The 17,084-nt window shown below is 40.4% G+C and overlaps 4 protein-coding genes across 4 annotated transcripts; all 4 read right to left on the reverse strand.

Annotated features, from left to right (window-relative positions):
• Nucleotides 1-3,426: 3,426 nt before the first annotated feature.
• Nucleotides 3,427-9,693, reverse strand: LOC145444609 (WD repeat-containing protein 54-like). The gene is made up of 9 exons (XM_080322626.1): nt 9,545-9,693; nt 9,405-9,487; nt 8,264-8,374; nt 8,107-8,195; nt 7,409-7,577; nt 5,009-5,118; nt 4,391-4,550; nt 4,257-4,322; nt 3,427-3,869 (listed from the first exon to the last, which is right to left on the reverse strand). Exons 1-9 carry the CDS (start codon nt 9,630-9,632, stop codon nt 3,744-3,746), a joined length of 1,002 nt encoding a protein of 333 aa, XP_080178752.1. The 5' UTR covers nt 9,633-9,693; the 3' UTR covers nt 3,427-3,743.
• On the reverse strand, nt 9,682-11,029 carry LOC145444632 (uncharacterized). Its single transcript, XM_080322655.1, has 2 exons — nt 10,024-11,029; nt 9,682-9,963 (listed from the first exon to the last, which is right to left on the reverse strand). The coding sequence occupies exons 1-2, from the start codon at nt 10,180-10,182 to the stop codon at nt 9,880-9,882; spliced, it is 243 nt and encodes an 80-aa protein (XP_080178781.1). The 5' UTR covers nt 10,183-11,029; the 3' UTR covers nt 9,682-9,879.
• Nucleotides 11,030-11,779: 750 nt separating this feature from the next.
• On the reverse strand, nt 11,780-13,131 carry LOC145444624 (intraflagellar transport protein 27 homolog). The gene has a single exon (XM_080322647.1). The coding sequence runs from the start codon at nt 13,123-13,125 to the stop codon at nt 12,562-12,564; it is 564 nt and encodes a 187-aa protein (XP_080178773.1). The 5' UTR covers nt 13,126-13,131; the 3' UTR covers nt 11,780-12,561.
• Nucleotides 13,132-13,167: 36 nt separating this feature from the next.
• Nucleotides 13,168-16,302, reverse strand: LOC145444614 (leucine-rich repeat-containing protein 73-like). Its single transcript, XM_080322631.1, has one exon. It carries the CDS (start codon nt 14,839-14,841, stop codon nt 13,930-13,932), a length of 912 nt encoding a protein of 303 aa, XP_080178757.1. The 5' UTR covers nt 14,842-16,302; the 3' UTR covers nt 13,168-13,929.
• Nucleotides 16,303-17,084: the final 782 nt, after the last annotated feature.

Genomic DNA, 17,084 nt, shown 5'->3' on the forward strand with positions numbered 1-17,084 from the left:
ATTAAATTTAGGCTACTATAGCCTATTTACCAGTCGTATAATGGCATTTAGTACATTTTCATGCATTCTAAAGCATCAATGGACAGCATTCGTAAGTCTACATTAGCTGTTTTTTTTTTGGTGAGAATATGTATCTTCCAGCGGCGCAAGTAAATCCCCATATGGAGCCTGCATTGCATTCGTTTCTAAATAGGTATATGCACCCCAAACCCTTCCAACAGAGAACTGAACTCCATGTTTCAATGCGTGAGTGAGCATTGAGCAAGTATGAAATAACGGTCACTCCTTCGTTACAGAGGCCATTATCATGAATTCCAGCTCTCAGTGATATGAGAAGTCTGTTGTTCGGGGTCATTTCTGAGCAAACCATTCAACCCTTCTCCATTCCTTCCATGGCTGATGGAGCCCTGCACCAATAATGATGATGATGAGTCAGCTTTGTAAATTTGTTGTTTTTCGGATTTCCTCTGCAAATATGTCTACTCTGATAAAATGCACCCATATAATTAGCTATGCCATGTCTGTGGAGTCGGTGGATTCGTCCAATGCTAGGCTAAAGTAGTCTACGCGGCAACATGGTTCAGAAAATGCGATAAAAGATCGACTGGCATTGCTGTTACTCTGCTTGTCACGGTTGAATCAGACAAATGTAGCTGCGAAATTTGTCAGGTCATGTTGGCCTCGCTACTAAGTTCTGGAAACACCGAATATTCGCACAGTATGTTGAAGTCTTATTGAAATCACACCCTCTCTGCCAGATTTCTTGGGTTTAGCGATATTCTAAGCAATTTTGAAAGATGTGGCTGTAACGTCGCTGCCAATTTTAACAATGCCCGACATATGGATTGCCGGGCTTGCCACCAAGCTAGCTTCGTTTTTTCTAAGATCAGGCGATATGTGAAACTCCAGAAGGAACATGCGTAGGCTAGTATCATTTCAAGCTTCGACGCTTCGGTACGACAACTGTTCCTTGACAAATATGACACATCGATTTTCCATTTATATCTGGGAAAACAAATTCATTGCTCGACGCAGAGTTACAAACTCAGCTTTCGACGTTCTCGTTTCTAGTACTTGTTTCTGCTCAAACCATTCACGGTGTGTGAAACACTTTTTAAAAGTGTTCTACGCAGCGGGATTCTCTTGAAGCAGAGTGCAGCCGAATACCGATTCAAAAGAATAACAATCTAAACTTCAGCATAGGCCTATATCAAGAAACCAGAACACATCAAAGAATGAGTAGTCAAACGAAACAGACAGTGCGATAAGAAAGCTAAGTAGCTAAATTAATATGTATCAATTCTGTGCCAGTATAGTAATTGCTTCCGTAATGAAAGATGTCGCGGGCCGCAAAATAAACGTCGGCGGGCCGCATGCGGCCCGCGGGCCGCGGGTTGAGAACCCCTGTCCTAGTTCATAATAACCCCCAGAAGGTGGCGCCTCTCATTATGCACTTTAAATACGGGTTGCGCACGCCGCAGCAGTCTACAGAGCTCTGATTTCTTATATAGGCTTACGCTACTTACGTGGCATTACATAGTGTGACTCTATTCAGTTCAGCCTATGCCGCTATATACATTACTAGGTATCAGGTATATATTATAGACGAGTAGCAGACTGAAAAACCTTGCCTGTATAATAATGGCCCATTCGTCATTAATTGAGATGTGAATGCCTATCGCACACAGCTACCATATGCTGTACTACCCAGTCCTTTTTAAATAAACATAATAAGGATAGCTGCCTTGTGGGCCCTACAAATGTCTTCTTTGCCAACTCGAAGCGAAAAATAACTAGTACACGTAACGAATAACGGAGTAGGCCTAACTGTTACTAAAATATCGCTCCTGCGTCTCAATAAAAAGCCTGACCAGACTGGAGAGTCGCTTATAGTGGTATATTGTACGTTCCAATGTTGCAACATTGCTGGGTCGCAGGTTCAAGAGCACCCCAGAATCCCTTACTAACTGTTGAAGCTTTCTCTAGGTTCCTCATTATCAACTAATTCGCGTCAGCAGCATCTTTCAAATATACTAGGACTGAAGTGGGACGTGCTGTAAGTCTGCAGCTAAGGAATCATAACAAGATTATCGGAATGGTTTAAAATTACCATATTTATGTCGAATCACCATCAATGCTAAACAAAAATACTCCTCTATTGGCAAACCTGCGAAATATATATGTCATAACATCGCTTGCGCTCCGTACTACATAATCTGGCACCACATTTCGTCGAGTCATAGTTAGTAATCTGACTTGGTCCTATAAGGGCAAGGACCTTGTAGGACTAACGGTGAAAGGCGAAGCAGTAAACAAAGTGCCGAAAGGATTTCTTAATTCACTGGCATAAGTATCAACAGATTAAATCGAAGACTGAACTCGGCTGTCCGTTTCCAATTGAGAAGCCCTCGAGAGCATTTCAAAACATCTGTGCCCACAAAACGACCGTCGCCACTGCCTATCTCGCATATTCATTTTCACGCCGCACGAGTCGTTCATCATTATCTCACTTATGAACGTCACAATCAGCTTTTCATAAATGAATAGAATAAACACGCTGCGATCCGACGTCATCGGAAGCACGTATCCCGTATAACTGGATGGGGCTAAGATCCGCTTAGTAGATTTTTAATATGACATCACAGTAGCCGAGCACGTGGGGCGTGAAACTTCTAGGACAGTTGGACGCATTCGAGGAGCATCTGGTTCCGGCTCCGACTCATGATCTGATGTTGAGACTATACGGTATTGTTTTGTATCATATTTTACTGTTCTCAACTGTTATTTTTCTTTGATGATGACCCTGGATGAAGCCATACTGCCACCCAACTGCTGTCATTTATTACCTTGTGCACCATGGCTATTGATTTCTTGTATAGTTATTTGTTGTTTCGCTATACTGGAGTTATCTCCAGAAACTCCATCGTGGCAACAGCTGATCCGATGACCACATCTGTCCAATGTGGCCGTCACCATAACTCCGTGAATGTCGTCTCATAAATATTGTACATCCAATAAATACAGTCCATCCTCAAGATTACCGGACCACGACTGACCTATCGATCTCGCTTCCCATGACATGCCGCCCTATTTCTTGTCGCATTCTTTTTCTATACTATCTCCTTTACTTTCATTCAGTGTGCATGCCTCCTCTTTACATCGCCTAGGCCAAGGTGGGTGTCAGATTCCATAGACTACTCCTTGTCGCTTCGACATCTTCCTGTCTTTTCATTGTATCGCATTTTTGTGGTGTATTGAACTGATAAAATTGCTAATAAACCAATGATGATTGTATACATTTTCAAACTGAAGTTTTGACACTATGAGTCTTTTCAAATACTCTTGCCAACTTTCTCCGGGCGAATAAAAACAACTTTCTGCCTGACTAGCTTGCCGAGACCTCGAAGAAACAGTTAAATACAGAGATACGTGTCGACGATGGTTTTATTACAAGTGGCAGACCAAAGCACCGGTGGATACGGTTCTCGACAGACACCAACATACAAACACTTAATAATCCGGAGATGAAAGTGTAGCAGTTGTAGTATTGGTGGGGCGGCGCAGATCGCTCGCGATTGATCTCCGACCATGATGCGACTTTCTTCGAGCTACGCTGTTCCCCTACGTATCAAGTCAAACTAGAAATGTACGCGGGTGTAAGCTTGCCGACGAGCTATTTTCTCATTTGTCGGACTAGACTTCAAGACACGTCACAACAATCAACAGACAAGGACAGAGGCTTGCTATTTCTTGCGGAAGATGACGACCTCAGTCGAGTCGTAAGCCGAGACAGCGACCATTTCATCGCCGTGGAAGCCGACCCCGCATATCAGCCGATCCTTAACACTCGTGTACCAGATCTGAGAAACCTGTAAACAGAGTAGTACAAGTATAAAACAGACTGAATTCACGAAAACTTGAAAAGTGAACCAAACATGAATTAGAGAGAAAGACAAGAAAATCGTCATTATATATCAAATCAGATTTCATTCGTGTCATGTCATCGTGCATCGTGAAAATTGCAAATATCCGCACCGCACACCAAGCTAGCTCGTTTCTTACTATACAGTACTCCTGCAGCATTTTAAAGAAAACCAGAAACCAGATTAGAATTAAAATGAGGCCATATTTCTTATAATATATTAGAATTAGATGACCGGCACTTCGCTCTGCCTGTAAACAAAAATAATGCATCCTTTCGCCCTGTGCGGGTCAAAAAGACTTCTCAGCAGTGTTGATTCGAGATATGTCCCGACCTGGATTTTATTTTTATTCTCAATTTTCCAGATTCTAATGAAGGTGTCTTCGCTTCCAGTAACCAACTGAAAAAGAAAAGACCGCATAAGACCAAACAAAGGACATATGATAAATTCAAGCCTTGTATGCCAACCAGCGAATGATCCTCTTTGATCACGCAATCCATGCATGTAATCGCAGCCGCGTGAGCCGCGATGTCCACTTTCATTTGCCGCGATTTGATGTCGAATAAACAAACCCGTCCCGTGTAATAGCTCGCCCCGAGCAGTCCGTCATTCAGAAAACAGATTGCTGTGCAAGGGTACCTGTCGGACATATACTTGAATCTTAAACATATGGTCAATACAGCAACAGGAAGAAGCCTCCATCTTACGCATGTCTTCGAGTGACTTACTTTGCGCTGGAAAACAGTAAATAAAAACACGAATCAACCCTTTCAGCCCTATTTTTTTATTGCTCTTCTGACAGACATACAATTTATTGCTTCGTCAAAATAAATTGGGCTGAGGATCACAAATTGACCTTATCAAGGTCTAATTACTAGTCTTCCCTATAGCGATGGAGTAACATATTGTGTACATTGGATCAGTGGTGACTCTGGAAACTATATGGAATTACCGAAAAAATAACATCTGCTGTGGCAGTATATTAACAGTACAATATGAAGTTTGAAGCAGTAACCAGTGAGATTACCACAAGATCCGAATCGTCTAATTTGCGAAACAGAATAACTGAGGTACGAGGCTTGGAGTCGTAGAAAATGTAATACCTCAGATGTGGGATCCGTCCGATCAGCTCCAAGTTTTCGCCCATTTTCCAGAGGCAAATAGTGCCTTCGTCGTCCGAGGATGCGACATTTACCTGAAGATAAAACATCACATACTCTCACAATGTTCACTTTCTGAGTACTGATACTTCAAACCAGTGGTTCTCGACCGTTTTGTCCTCGAAGACCCCTTTTCGACCGTTACAGACCCCCGCGGACCCACACAAGTTTCCGTTCAAAATTAGCTCAATTATCATGCAACAGTCATCTGTCTTGTGCGAATATTAAATGTAGGCTAGTGATAAACAGCCACAAAATGACTTTCCTTGAAATAACAACATGTGGAAATTGGGCAGACTTTTATTATTCCGAAGCGAATCTTGCAGCTGTATTTATTGTCTTGAAAATCCGCGTATTCGTCTTGATATAAACGAGTGCCAAAAATCCATTTCCACAAAGATATGTGGTGGCGAATGTAATATTAACGCGTAACCCTTCCGACGATAGTTTTTTGTTGTGAGTTTTCAATAAACGTAGGTCTATCACGTCCAGCCCAGTCATTTCTATCGAACATTTCATCTTGAAGTCATTCAGTGGTTATATCACAGGATAAAATGGATTTCGGGGCGTGGTTTCAATTCCTTCATTGGAACAGATTACGAAAAACATTCAAGAATTTTTATTTCAAACCACAATTTGATGAAACTGACTCTGAAACTCCAAATCCCAAATGTTTTGCAAACATTTCGAAGTCACCCTGCTTGAACTTGCTAACTATAACATTTCATTTTTCCACAAACCCCACTAAAACATCTCTAAACAGCAATATGTTTGCATTGGCCGGCTATTGGAAATTTGACAATTAAAATAAGTCGGATATTTCATCTCAGACGACCATTTTAATGATGTGAGCCCTAAAGTTTTAGCAATAATGAAGCAAAACTGCCTCATGCTTTCCCTAATTTAAAGAAGTGAAAATTAGGTTTACAATCATTTTACAAATTTATTGGTTTCGCGGACCCCCTGAAAATGCTTCGGACCCCCGGTTGAGAACCACTGCTTTAAACGATAAGTCGATAACAAAATCACTCACAAACTTCATCATTATATGACACTGACTTGTGACTAATCCTAGAATTGAAAAATGAATAGAATGAAAGACACAGGTTCCCCTACATAATCTTGCAACAGCATGAAGTATTGTTTTTTTTCCACATCTCAAAGTATAGTAGCTTCCAGACGTACTTCTATTTTCGAAGCACCTAAGTAGATTTCGCCTACATGCAGTACTTCCTCAAATGGTCATGATATGGACTACTACATGACAGTTTTGAGTTGCAATGCTTACTTTTTACTTACTTGGACACAGGGTTGTAATGACTCGAGTCATGACTCGACTCGAGTCAATCTGTGTATTGAATCGACTTGGACTCAAGTCATTGCGCATGACTCGAACCAAGTCGTATGACTCGAGACTCAGACGGCCAAGACCGACATTTCATTGTAATTTCGAAGAATAGTAAAGTAACCACGCTATTGGGACTTCATCTGATAGTACTGGTACTTGACAATGCGACCAGAAACTGCTAACAGTGAGGAAAATCAGTAGGCTATATTATAAATGTGAACCATTCGATATCACCAAACAGCGGAGTTATCAAAAGTGGGTTTAACAAACTTTAACTGGTAACTGAGCAGTCAACACAATGACTCGGACTCGGACTCGAGTCATAATACGATGCCCCGGACTCGACCCTCTGCTCGCTGACTTGGACTCGGACTTGACTCGGTGGTGAATGAAAAATGACTCGGCTTGACTCGAGTCAAAACTATAAAAGTGAAATTGACTTGTGACTCGGAGCCTTGTGACTTGGTTACAACCCTAGACATCACTACTTCTGCTTGAGTACCAACTATGATTACTTTGACCACCTCAAGCAAATTCACAACTCAGCCTTGAGAGTGTTGCCATTGCCCATCAGTATTATCATTGAAGGTTCAATGAATGAGAACGATTGTTGGTTTCATCATCTATAGTAAGATGTGATGATTTTTCAAATTATACATTTGACGGGTGGGTTGCATTTATTCTTGAGTCACTTGAGTAATTATTACTTCTTTGTATCAATTTTAAATCGAGTTGAAAGAATGTACTGGCAGGCAAAACGATCGAACATAACAAAATGCGATATCTATCGGATGAAGCTTGCTTTACTGACCACAACCTAACGAATCAAACCCCTCCAAATGAGAACAGGTCGCCCAAGACAACAAAAAATGAACTTATAGGCCGGTGATGGATTAAAAAAGTGTTCCAGCCATTCTAGCAGCATTGCTAGCCAATAGAAATATTTATGCAGGCATGAAATATATTCTCAAACATACCGAGGTGCTGACATCAAGGTTTTTCCTGGAGGCAATTACAGTGACCGGCTGGTTATGAGCGTCCACGGTGTCTAAGACAGAGAACGTGTTCAGATCCAGTGTTTCGACTACGATGATTTTACCATCGCACGTCCCGACCAGAATATGATTTGTGCTCACGGCGATCCCCCTTGACAGAAAGCATCGCAAGTTACATTATTATCACAATGGAAGGGAGCAGGAATTTCCCAATTAGTTGCTTTGTGATACCATTTTGGAATAAAATTACTATTCAATTACTACAATGGACAATACAGATTATGTATGTGAATGATGATTGATTAATAAACAGAGGTGGTCAGCAGGAGCATAGTCAAGGGGGCAGAATTGAAAACAACTCTACCCGCTTTTCAAGGTCGACTCCACCCCCTTTTAAAATCCCTATTAAGAGTAATCTATTTATCCCATTTTCTGAATGCATTCGCATATTGTTTCTGCACGCTGTTGTACACCTTCTTAACTGCCTAAATCTTTAAAATTAACCATTCAACATACTTGCTAGGAAAAAATGGGCCCAGGCTAGATGGCTGCTATGACCACATCTGCTAATGAAGTGTAGTAGAACGAATAACCAGTTAAAAAAAACGAAATGGAAATGATTTGTAGCTAACACAGAATTGACCGTCTGCATCAGATCTTTTGTGTCACATCACATTCACCTGCAGTATGAATCCTTCACCTCACTGAGAACGCCACGATCCTGTGTGCTGTGCCAAAAGAGTAGAAGATTTCCCGGTTGATCGTAGATCTTAGAAAAGAATGAATTATTTACTGGAAACTGTTTGGTATCAATTCCACCTTCGGGAAAAATCTGACCTGGAATCCTCGCGAATGTGTCACAACCAAAACAGTCTGTCGCTCCAGCCTGCACCATTTCGATCCGAACACAAGATTATTGTGCTGAGTGCCTTTTTCTTTCGCAGACACCTTGACAACAACGGAATCACTCGAATCAAAATAGATTAATAATTGTAACAATTTGAGTCAAGTAGCAAGAGGACTCAAATTTAACGCCCGTTTCCACTACGAGTTATATTATCAACGAGAAATAGTTTCGGTGTATTTTCCAAATGCAGAAGCCTAAAACCTCAATTTGTCGTATCATAGCATCCAAACATGTAGCACAAAGCTACTCACATTGGTGAAAATAACATTTCTGTGGAGCCGTGACCAGCCAGCAACATTGTCACAGAGTCAAATAAAGGTAGGTACGGTCAGAAATATACCCAAATACCATTTGCGGCGGAACCAGGGATGTACGGTAATGACTCGAGTCGCGATTTTTTGGTGACTCGACTTGAGTCATTTTTTCAAATGTGCAGTATGACTCGACACTAGGACAGCCAAGACACACATTGCATTGTAACTTCGAAGAATAGTTAAGTTACCCCATTATTGTTACTTCGTCTATCAGTACTGATACTTGGAAAATAGGGCCAGAAACTGTTGACACTGAGCAAAATTACTAAATTATGAATGCAAGCCATTCTATATCACTCGAGCAGAGTTGAAAAAAGTGGGTTGAACCAGGTTGAATTGAAAACGGAACGGTGACTGGGACTCGAGTCAGAACACTATGACTCGGACTCGACACAAGCTGACTTGATTCGGTGGTGAATTGAAAATGACTCGACTGAAAACTATAAAAGTGAGATTGACTTGTGACTCGGAACTTTGCGACTTGGTTACAACCCCCTTTAGAACTAGGAATATTTTCTTTTTTTCTTTGAGGTCATATCAAAGTTACATATTTGAACTTTCCAAATCATCCATATTCTTGGCGTCATAATGAATGGTACTCAAATGCTATACTCAAAGTCTACTACTTACTCACTAATCACCAAATCTACTTCAAAATCTGCATCTACAAAAACACGATTGCAGCGACACCATTGTGCTCGTTTACAAGCAGATTGATTGAAAATAAACTAATCACATATGGTAACCTCATTCTCACCTCTTCGTACGAGAATTTGGCGTTCAGCTGATTGGTGACGTGTACATCGTGTTTGTGAACCGTTAGGAATGACGTCGTGTTGTCTGAAGATTCACTTTTTTATTGTGATGTGGCGACTGCTATCTCTATCGTGTACGTACCTTTGCCGGACCCAGACAGGATGTCGAGATTATTAAACAGACTTGAGCAAGAAGCCTTCAAGGCGACTGGAGTCATTTTTTCATACATTCTCTACAATTAGCCTGGTAATTAGCCTACTTACTGAATCTGAGAAAAGTCACACAAAGAAAAATTCATTTTTAAATGACAAGATTCGTCATGATTGAGACCTAAGAATCCTCTGCAAATGTAAGGAGCATTATGGGAAAACAACCATCCATATCAGAATTTCGACGGATATTGCTTTTAAAACATAAATGGGCAGATTCCGATCTGCCTCCGCACAGGTAGAAAATATCATTTTCAATTGTCTATTTTATTTTGGAGATGGTTCTTTTGATTTGCTCAAAACTTCCTGCTTGTATTTGTCCCAGTGTTGTCTCCGCGTGAAATGCTTAACCTGAAACGGAAGTGGAATATTATCGCTAGTATTGAGATGATTCGCGACCAATTTTCTCACCCAAACAGGAGGACAATCAGCAACAAACTGCTCATTGAATTTTTTACAAATCTGTTCTTTGTCTTGAGAACTTTTATTTTCACGGACACATTCAAAATAAGCATCTCTAGATTTCCAACATTTTGCTCTTTCTTCTGCCGTTGGCGTTTCACGCACCATTTTTAATTACCAACAATTAAAATCTGTAAAATATAAAATAAAGCATCCAGAACTCGCAATTTTCACATGTGTGCGAATGTTAGTTCTACTTTCAGTGCACGTTAAGTAGAAATTACTATTTTCAAAACAACCCCCACAATATTATAAGCACAGACACGTGTCAAAGTAGCAAGCAGCTCATAGACATTCACAGTGAAATTCTCATAGTCATATTCCCGCTCACATATCCGTAGATGGGTAGCCGTCTTATTGGTAGACTTGCATCTTAAGAGTAGAAAAATTCAATCAATCAGCCCAACAAGAAAGAGAATGGAGCCATATAATTGCATTCGCCAGCAAACTTTCTGTAATATTGTGAAAACTAAATGTAGATGACTAACTGATAAATCATGCAATTCCAAGTAGCTAGACATAGATATCCTGTTTATATGACTTTTGGACAATGATAACATCGACTCGACATTGACATAGCGATAAATAAGTGAAGGCGTCAGAGTTTGTTTTGAAAGAAAGCCAACGTTGAAGGATTTTTTCCACAGCCCAACCTCAATCCATTGTTCAAGTAAGTTCTGATTATCTCAGTGCTAGTAAAATTGCTGTGACAGACATTCTGCCACAAGGTAGGAAAAATAGATCAATTTATGGTTAACTACAACAGCAGCTTGCTCATATTACTTGTATAATAATTAGGGCTGAGCACAAGGATTTGACTACTCAAATCTGCATCGAGTATAAATTGCAATGATTCGAGTCGAGTAGAGTGAGATGAATTTTTCGAGTACTGAAATTATTCGCTCTTCTTCACCAAGAGTTGTATTATAAACGAGATTTATAACCTAGTTACGATACAGCAGGGCCGGCCAACCCGTGGCCCGCGGGCCACATGTGGCCCGCGAGAAGGTTTTGATTGGCCCGCGAGGTAATTTCCGAAATTTCTAATATCATCAAAAATGGATTGCACAGATTTTGAGCTTGCAAGGCCAGATCTGATTAGTCTGGCCGCAATACTTGAGATGTGATGACTAAAATATCAGTTCCGACGCAATGACAGATCCATCAGCCATTTGCATATTGGTATATCTTCGTACACTACAATAGAGCAGAATAATTTGCGATAGATTTATCAAAGGTAAAAATTTTCTACAAGCTTAGCGCAATATGTTGTCACTAGATTTCTTGTTTTTAATATTGTTGCCTTTTGTGAAAATGGAAGAACACCTAATGTATCAGATTGAGTCTAACTATATTCGCGATTACGAGACAAAGTGTCGTTCAACATATGCGACCTTGCGTTTGCGCTCGCAGTAAGACCGTCGACTATGAAACCTAGACACGAAATGATTGACGCATGTTGGTCACAGCTTTCGATATCGATATGTCCATGCGCCGAATAGCCCAGTCCTCGCCAACTAAGCCCAGCGATATACAGCATGCCCGTAGTATAGTCAACTGACAATATTACTGACCTATGAACTTCAAAAAATTTTCGCGCTTCGCGCGGATAGTGGCCCGCGCAAAAGCTCGTCAATCGAATGTGGCCCTTTGGCCGAAAAGGTTGGCCAGCCCTGCGATACAGCATCCAAAACATGTGGTACATAGCTACACGCGTTGCTGAAAACGGCACATCTATGCAGGGTTGTAATTGTAATGACTCGAGTCAAGATTTTGTGCATGACTGGAACCAAGTCATAGGACTCGAGACTAGGACGGCCAAGACAGACACTTCATTGTGGCTTCAAAGAATAGTAAAGTCATCCCATTATCCCAATAGGACCAGAAACTGTTGGGACTGAGGAAAATTACGATATTATGGATGTGATCCATGTAATAACAATCGAGCAGAGTTGAAATAGTGGATTGAACTGGATTAAACTCACAACTAAACAGTGAACACAATGACTTGGACTCGAGACAGAGCACTACGACTCGGACTAGAACCTCTACTCACTGACTTGGACTTGACTCGATGGTGAACTGAAATTGACTCGACTTGACTCGAGTCAAAACTATTAAAGTGAGATTGACTTGGGTCTCGGAACCTTGTGACTTGGTTACAACCCTGCATCTATGACGCAGTGATCAACCCATCAATTGTCACAAAGTGCAATGAAATAGGTGTAGTCGAATAAACACCATTAAGTAATCGAATGTGGTGTAGAGCTGGCATTATTTTTCATTGTGGTCCCATGAAGGTAGGCTACTATCTTCAACTTTTTACATCATCCATACCACAATGACATTTTAATGCGTGATGCCATAATACTCGACCAGAAGCAAGTACCGTACTCGATTTTGCACAGCCCAAACGATAATACCAGTATTGAGAGGAAATTTATATACTCTGAAAATCTAAAATATTTTCAATCCCAGTCAGGGTTATTATTCCAGGAGTTGCACTTTGTCAGGCGAGTCATCATAGAAGCTTGCCAATTTCTTCGCCATCCAATTAAACGGGGCGTCGACGCCGTTATTCTGTTTCGCCGAGCATTCGAAATAAATCATTCCAAGCTGTCCGGCCAATTCTTCTCCTTCTTCTGTGGTCACTTGTCTTCTTTGTTCCAAATCTGCCTTGTTTCCGATCAACACAGACGGTATACTTTTTTCCGGGTTCAGATGTCGAGATATTTTCTGCTTCCATTTTTTACAGTTATTTAAACTTTCCAAGTCAGTAACATCAAAAACTAAAGCAAGCAACCCAACGTCGTCCCAATGCTTTTCGCATATTTCAGAAAAAACTTCCTTCCCGGCCGAATCGAATATGAAAATGTCAACGGAGTCGTTCTTATTTCCCAGAGACATCATTTTTTGACAAACCTCCACCCCGGTAGTCATGGTGTAATTTTTCGGGAACATGGTGCCGTCGCTGTGGAACACTTGCGTGATCGCGCTTTTACCAACAGTAGAATCTCCCGCAATTAGACATTTCGCACGCAGCATTTCCATTTCGTAGTTTAAAGTAGCCCCGATAACTAAAATTTCAAACAACTAAGAACAAATAATAGTTACAGTATAAAACAGCTATGATAATATCAGTCTAAAAAAGAATGACATTTCAAAACATACGATTGATAGAATACTCAGCAGTGATAAAGATAATGAATCAGTGTACTACATTTCACAGAAAACAAGACACAGTTGATACCTATTGATACAAGAAAACATGATCTATTGTACACATAACTAAATCACAACAAACACTATATTTATAGTTCCGATTTTATTCCAGCAAACATAACCATGCTATATGTCATTCGCGAGTTTGTGTATATGCTTGTGATAACTACATCACAACGATTAAATTCTTTCTATATTTCAAATTTAGTGAGGTTCGCTCCTGATTGAGTCATTCAAAAAGCTTCGATTGGAATAAATTTGGCAATATGAGTATATTGTTTGTTGCGATATTATTAAAGTTCTGTACTTCTAAAAGCCTATGTAACTAAATCAATAGACAACAAATATTAAATCGATATGAATCAAAACCAATATCATCTTGCAAGATTATCAGAATTATATAACAGCTTCCAAGATTATAAGTGTCAATGGTGGACCACAGTTTGGGAAAGGATACATAATTTATTAAGCACAATCAACATTTAGACGTTATGATCAAACCATCTCTGCAACATTATAATGATTCTTGGTAATATGACTAATTATTTGAATCTCATTCTATAAGTATAAGTATAAATCACTATTTCTGAAATTTTTCCTGAAAATTCAATGCGTTAATCACCATTGTTTGTATTAAAACAATACCGGAGCACCCTTCACAGATACGGGAGAAGTATGTGCTCGCTCTTGTAGAATCGGTCGGTTCGACTGAGGGATCCAATCTTGTTGATCCGTGTTTGGTCTCGGCATGAGGTAAGAAAGATTATCCCCTTCCTCCTCCTGCAAGCAACGTTCGATACTTTGCTGTAAGTTATCGTTGATTTTATTTCCAGCGAGGACCAGATCTCGGAGTGAGTTCGGAAAACTTTCGAGTGTATCCAAAATGACAGAAGCGCCTTTATCGGATATTCCACATCCTTCAAAATCAACAGTTTGAAGCGAACGGTTGCCTGCCATAACCACAGAAAACAAACCAGCCACATAATCACCGATATTATTATAGTCCACGTTTAAAGTTCGAAGTTGCGAGCTAGCTGACATGGCGCAGAACAAATGCGACCAACCCATGTCGGTAATATCTGTGTTTGCGCTTAAAGTCAGCTCACGTAATCCCCGTTTAGCTCCATCAGGCGGAAGTAGACTGGTCAGAAAATGCATCCCAGCATCCGTGATTGCACAATCGCCAAGATCTAAACACACTAACGACGGATGCGTACACAGAGATTTAGTCAAAAGACCGAGCCCAGTATCTCCAAGAGGGGTGCCATGCAAAAGTAAAGTCTCAAGACTTCTGTTCTGGTACATAGCATCAGCGAGCATCGCAGTGCGTTTATGATCACTGACGACGCCGAGATTCAGGTTCAGCTGCTGAATGGAATGAGATTTTCCGAAAGCTTTCATTAATTTATGGAAATCGCGGTCGTCCAACTGGCAGCCTCGCAACGAGAGTAGCTTGATGGAGTCCGCTTTTAAGCTGTCGCAAATATCACGGACTTCCGATGATGTCAGCTCTTGACCGGATATTTGCACTGAGCCTCCAATCATATCTATGCAAAAGTGTACTTCTATAACCCTAGTATGTAGTAAAAATACGTTGGTGCAAAATAAAATAAAAGAGCGGTCGACAATGAGCCCAAACAAGCCCCCGACACATAGTTTCAGATTTACAAGTGCGTTTGAATGAAAATGAATAGGAATGCAGTAAAATATAGGATTATATATTATATAGTCTTTATACGGTAACAGTTTCTGTCACTATGTAATCCAAACTGTTCAATGCCTCTGAAAATATTACTTTTGAATTGAAAATATTTAGAAACAATAGAGTAGCTCGTTGTAAGGGAAATGTATGAAGAATTATGATATAAAATGCACACTGGTAGACTGTTGTAATAATTGTGAGGTGAGTAACGGGTGTAAGAGGTTGTAAAATGGGCATTGGGTATAACAAAGCAAAGCTCCAGAACCATAGATAGAGAGAGAGACATTCATTTTCATCCAACGAAAGTACATCACAAAAAGCAACAACAATGTTACAGAAAAAAATCGCAAACACAGTTTTGGTAACGGAAAGGAATGTTCTATACGAACTTAGAGATCAACTAGTCAGAAAACCGGTACACCGTCTCTAGATGAACACATTGTAAAAATATTATGAAAAAACTAAATAATTATATAATGGTAATACTAGGTAACTTATAGCAGTGATATAAAATTGGCAGCAAAGTCCATTTTCTCAAAATACGGAAATGACTCGACTCGAGTCTGTGTATTGACTCGATTCGGACTCGAGTCATTATGCATGACTTGAACCAAGTCATATGACTCGAGATTCAACGGCCAAGACCGACATTTCATTGTACTTTCGAAGAATAGTAAAGTAACCACACTATTGGGATTTCGTCTATTGGTACTGGTACTTGAAAAGACCAGAAACTGCTAAATGTGAGAAAAATTAGTATATTATAAACGAGAACCATTCACTATCACCAAATAGAGTGATAAAAAGTGGGTTTAACAAGACTTTAACTGGAAACTGAGCAGTCAACACAATGACTTGGACTCGAGTCCTAATAACGTGACTCAGACTCGACTCTCTGACTTGGACTCGGACTTGACTCGGTGGTTAATTGAAATAGAGTTGACTTGACTCGAGTCAAAACTATAAAAGTGAGATTGACTTGTGACTGCAAGCCTTGTGACTTAGTTACAACCCTCCCTACCTGTGGCTGTATACAATATGCAAAAGTGATGCATCATCATAGATTAGGCGCATTGTAGCGACTCAGCCAACGATCACTGCGAGAAGTCGAGAACTGGCACGTCTGAATGGCAATAGCGACAGCCGACAGGTGCCGAATTGAATTCGTGCATTTGGCGAATTCACTATTCTTCCTGCTAAAACAACTTTTTACAAGTTACTTTACAAATTTATATCTCATCTAGCCCGAGTTCCCATGAAATAGAAAACATTTGGGATGCAGGGAGCTAATTACAACAAGCATCATACATGATATGAATAAATAATAAGCATCACGCATCCCCTGTCATTGATTGGATAATAACTGCGGCTACCGCAACCAAACTTTTGGAATGCAAAGGCGTTACGCTCCATTAGGCAATAAAGATTTTGTCGTTTGGGCTATATCAGTTATTTGTACGATGCATGGACAAATTTTGTACCCTCTAACTGCTAGAAACACATTACTTTGCATGAAATAGTTGAAAATTACTTCACCGGGTGATGCAAGTTGTCGACTGAGGGCATAATAACGACTTGAACAACTGAGAAGTCACTGGTCACAGTCGATTGGGTTTGCAGCTTGTTGACCTTCTCTCCTAGCAACAGTCACGCACGAGAAAGGGCTTCCGAACTTGAGCGTGGATTTGAAAATGGATTCGGGTTTACTTTTTCTTTGTTGGGTTCGGATTTGAAAATATAATTTCCAGTAATTTGAATTCCCGTGTGGCTGTGATATCACTATCTGTCGACCAGCGTGTTCATTGATGGCTGACGCAAGGGCAGGAGCAGAGGTAATCACGATCCGGATTTGATCGATTTTGACTTATAAATTGACTTGAAAGTCGGATTTTCCATAGATAGAAAATATCCGAGATTTTCCCACCTAAGCATGTAAACTTAGCGGCATTTTTGGGGCCATCATTTCGATTTGCAAGCGGAAGTAGAACTGTAGAAGGAATTCGGAAATCCGTTGTCTGTTTCGGAGTTGCACACCACCCTACTTCTTTCGACTCGTTTCCTCGTCCCCTAGCGACAAACAGGACCT

The sequence above is a fragment of the Botryllus schlosseri genome, chromosome 8 (assembly GCF_051294905.1).
Source record: "Botryllus schlosseri isolate E-star chromosome 8, Bs_hap1, whole genome shotgun sequence".
Lineage (NCBI taxonomy): Eukaryota > Metazoa > Chordata > Ascidiacea > Stolidobranchia > Styelidae > Botryllus > Botryllus schlosseri.

Bases quoted from the DNA above. Each gene is read 5' to 3' on its own strand.
- LOC145444632 (XM_080322655.1), bottom strand. From the start codon at position 10,182: ATGGTGCGTGAAACGCCAACGGCAGAAGAAAGAGCAAAATGTTGGAAA. The intron at 9,964-10,023 runs GTGAGAAAATTG...CTTCCGTTTCAG, and splicing joins CTGATTGTCCTCCTGTTTGG to GTTAAGCATTTCACGCGGAG.
- LOC145444609 (XM_080322626.1), bottom strand. From the start codon at position 9,632: ATGTATGAAAAAATGACTCCAGTCGCCTTGAAGGCTTCTTGCTCAAGT. The intron at 7,578-8,106 runs GTGAATGTGATG...CTTTCTGTCAAG, and splicing joins GTGAAGGATTCATACTGCAG to GGGGATCGCCGTGAGCACAA. The intron at 4,323-4,390 runs GTTGGCATACAA...TTTCTTTTTCAG, and splicing joins TCAAAGAGGATCATTCGCTG to TTGGTTACTGGAAGCGAAGA.
- LOC145444624 (XM_080322647.1), bottom strand. From the start codon at position 13,125: ATGGAAATGCTGCGTGCGAAATGTCTAATTGCGGGAGATTCTACTGTT.
- LOC145444614 (XM_080322631.1), bottom strand. From the start codon at position 14,841: ATGATTGGAGGCTCAGTGCAAATATCCGGTCAAGAGCTGACATCATCG.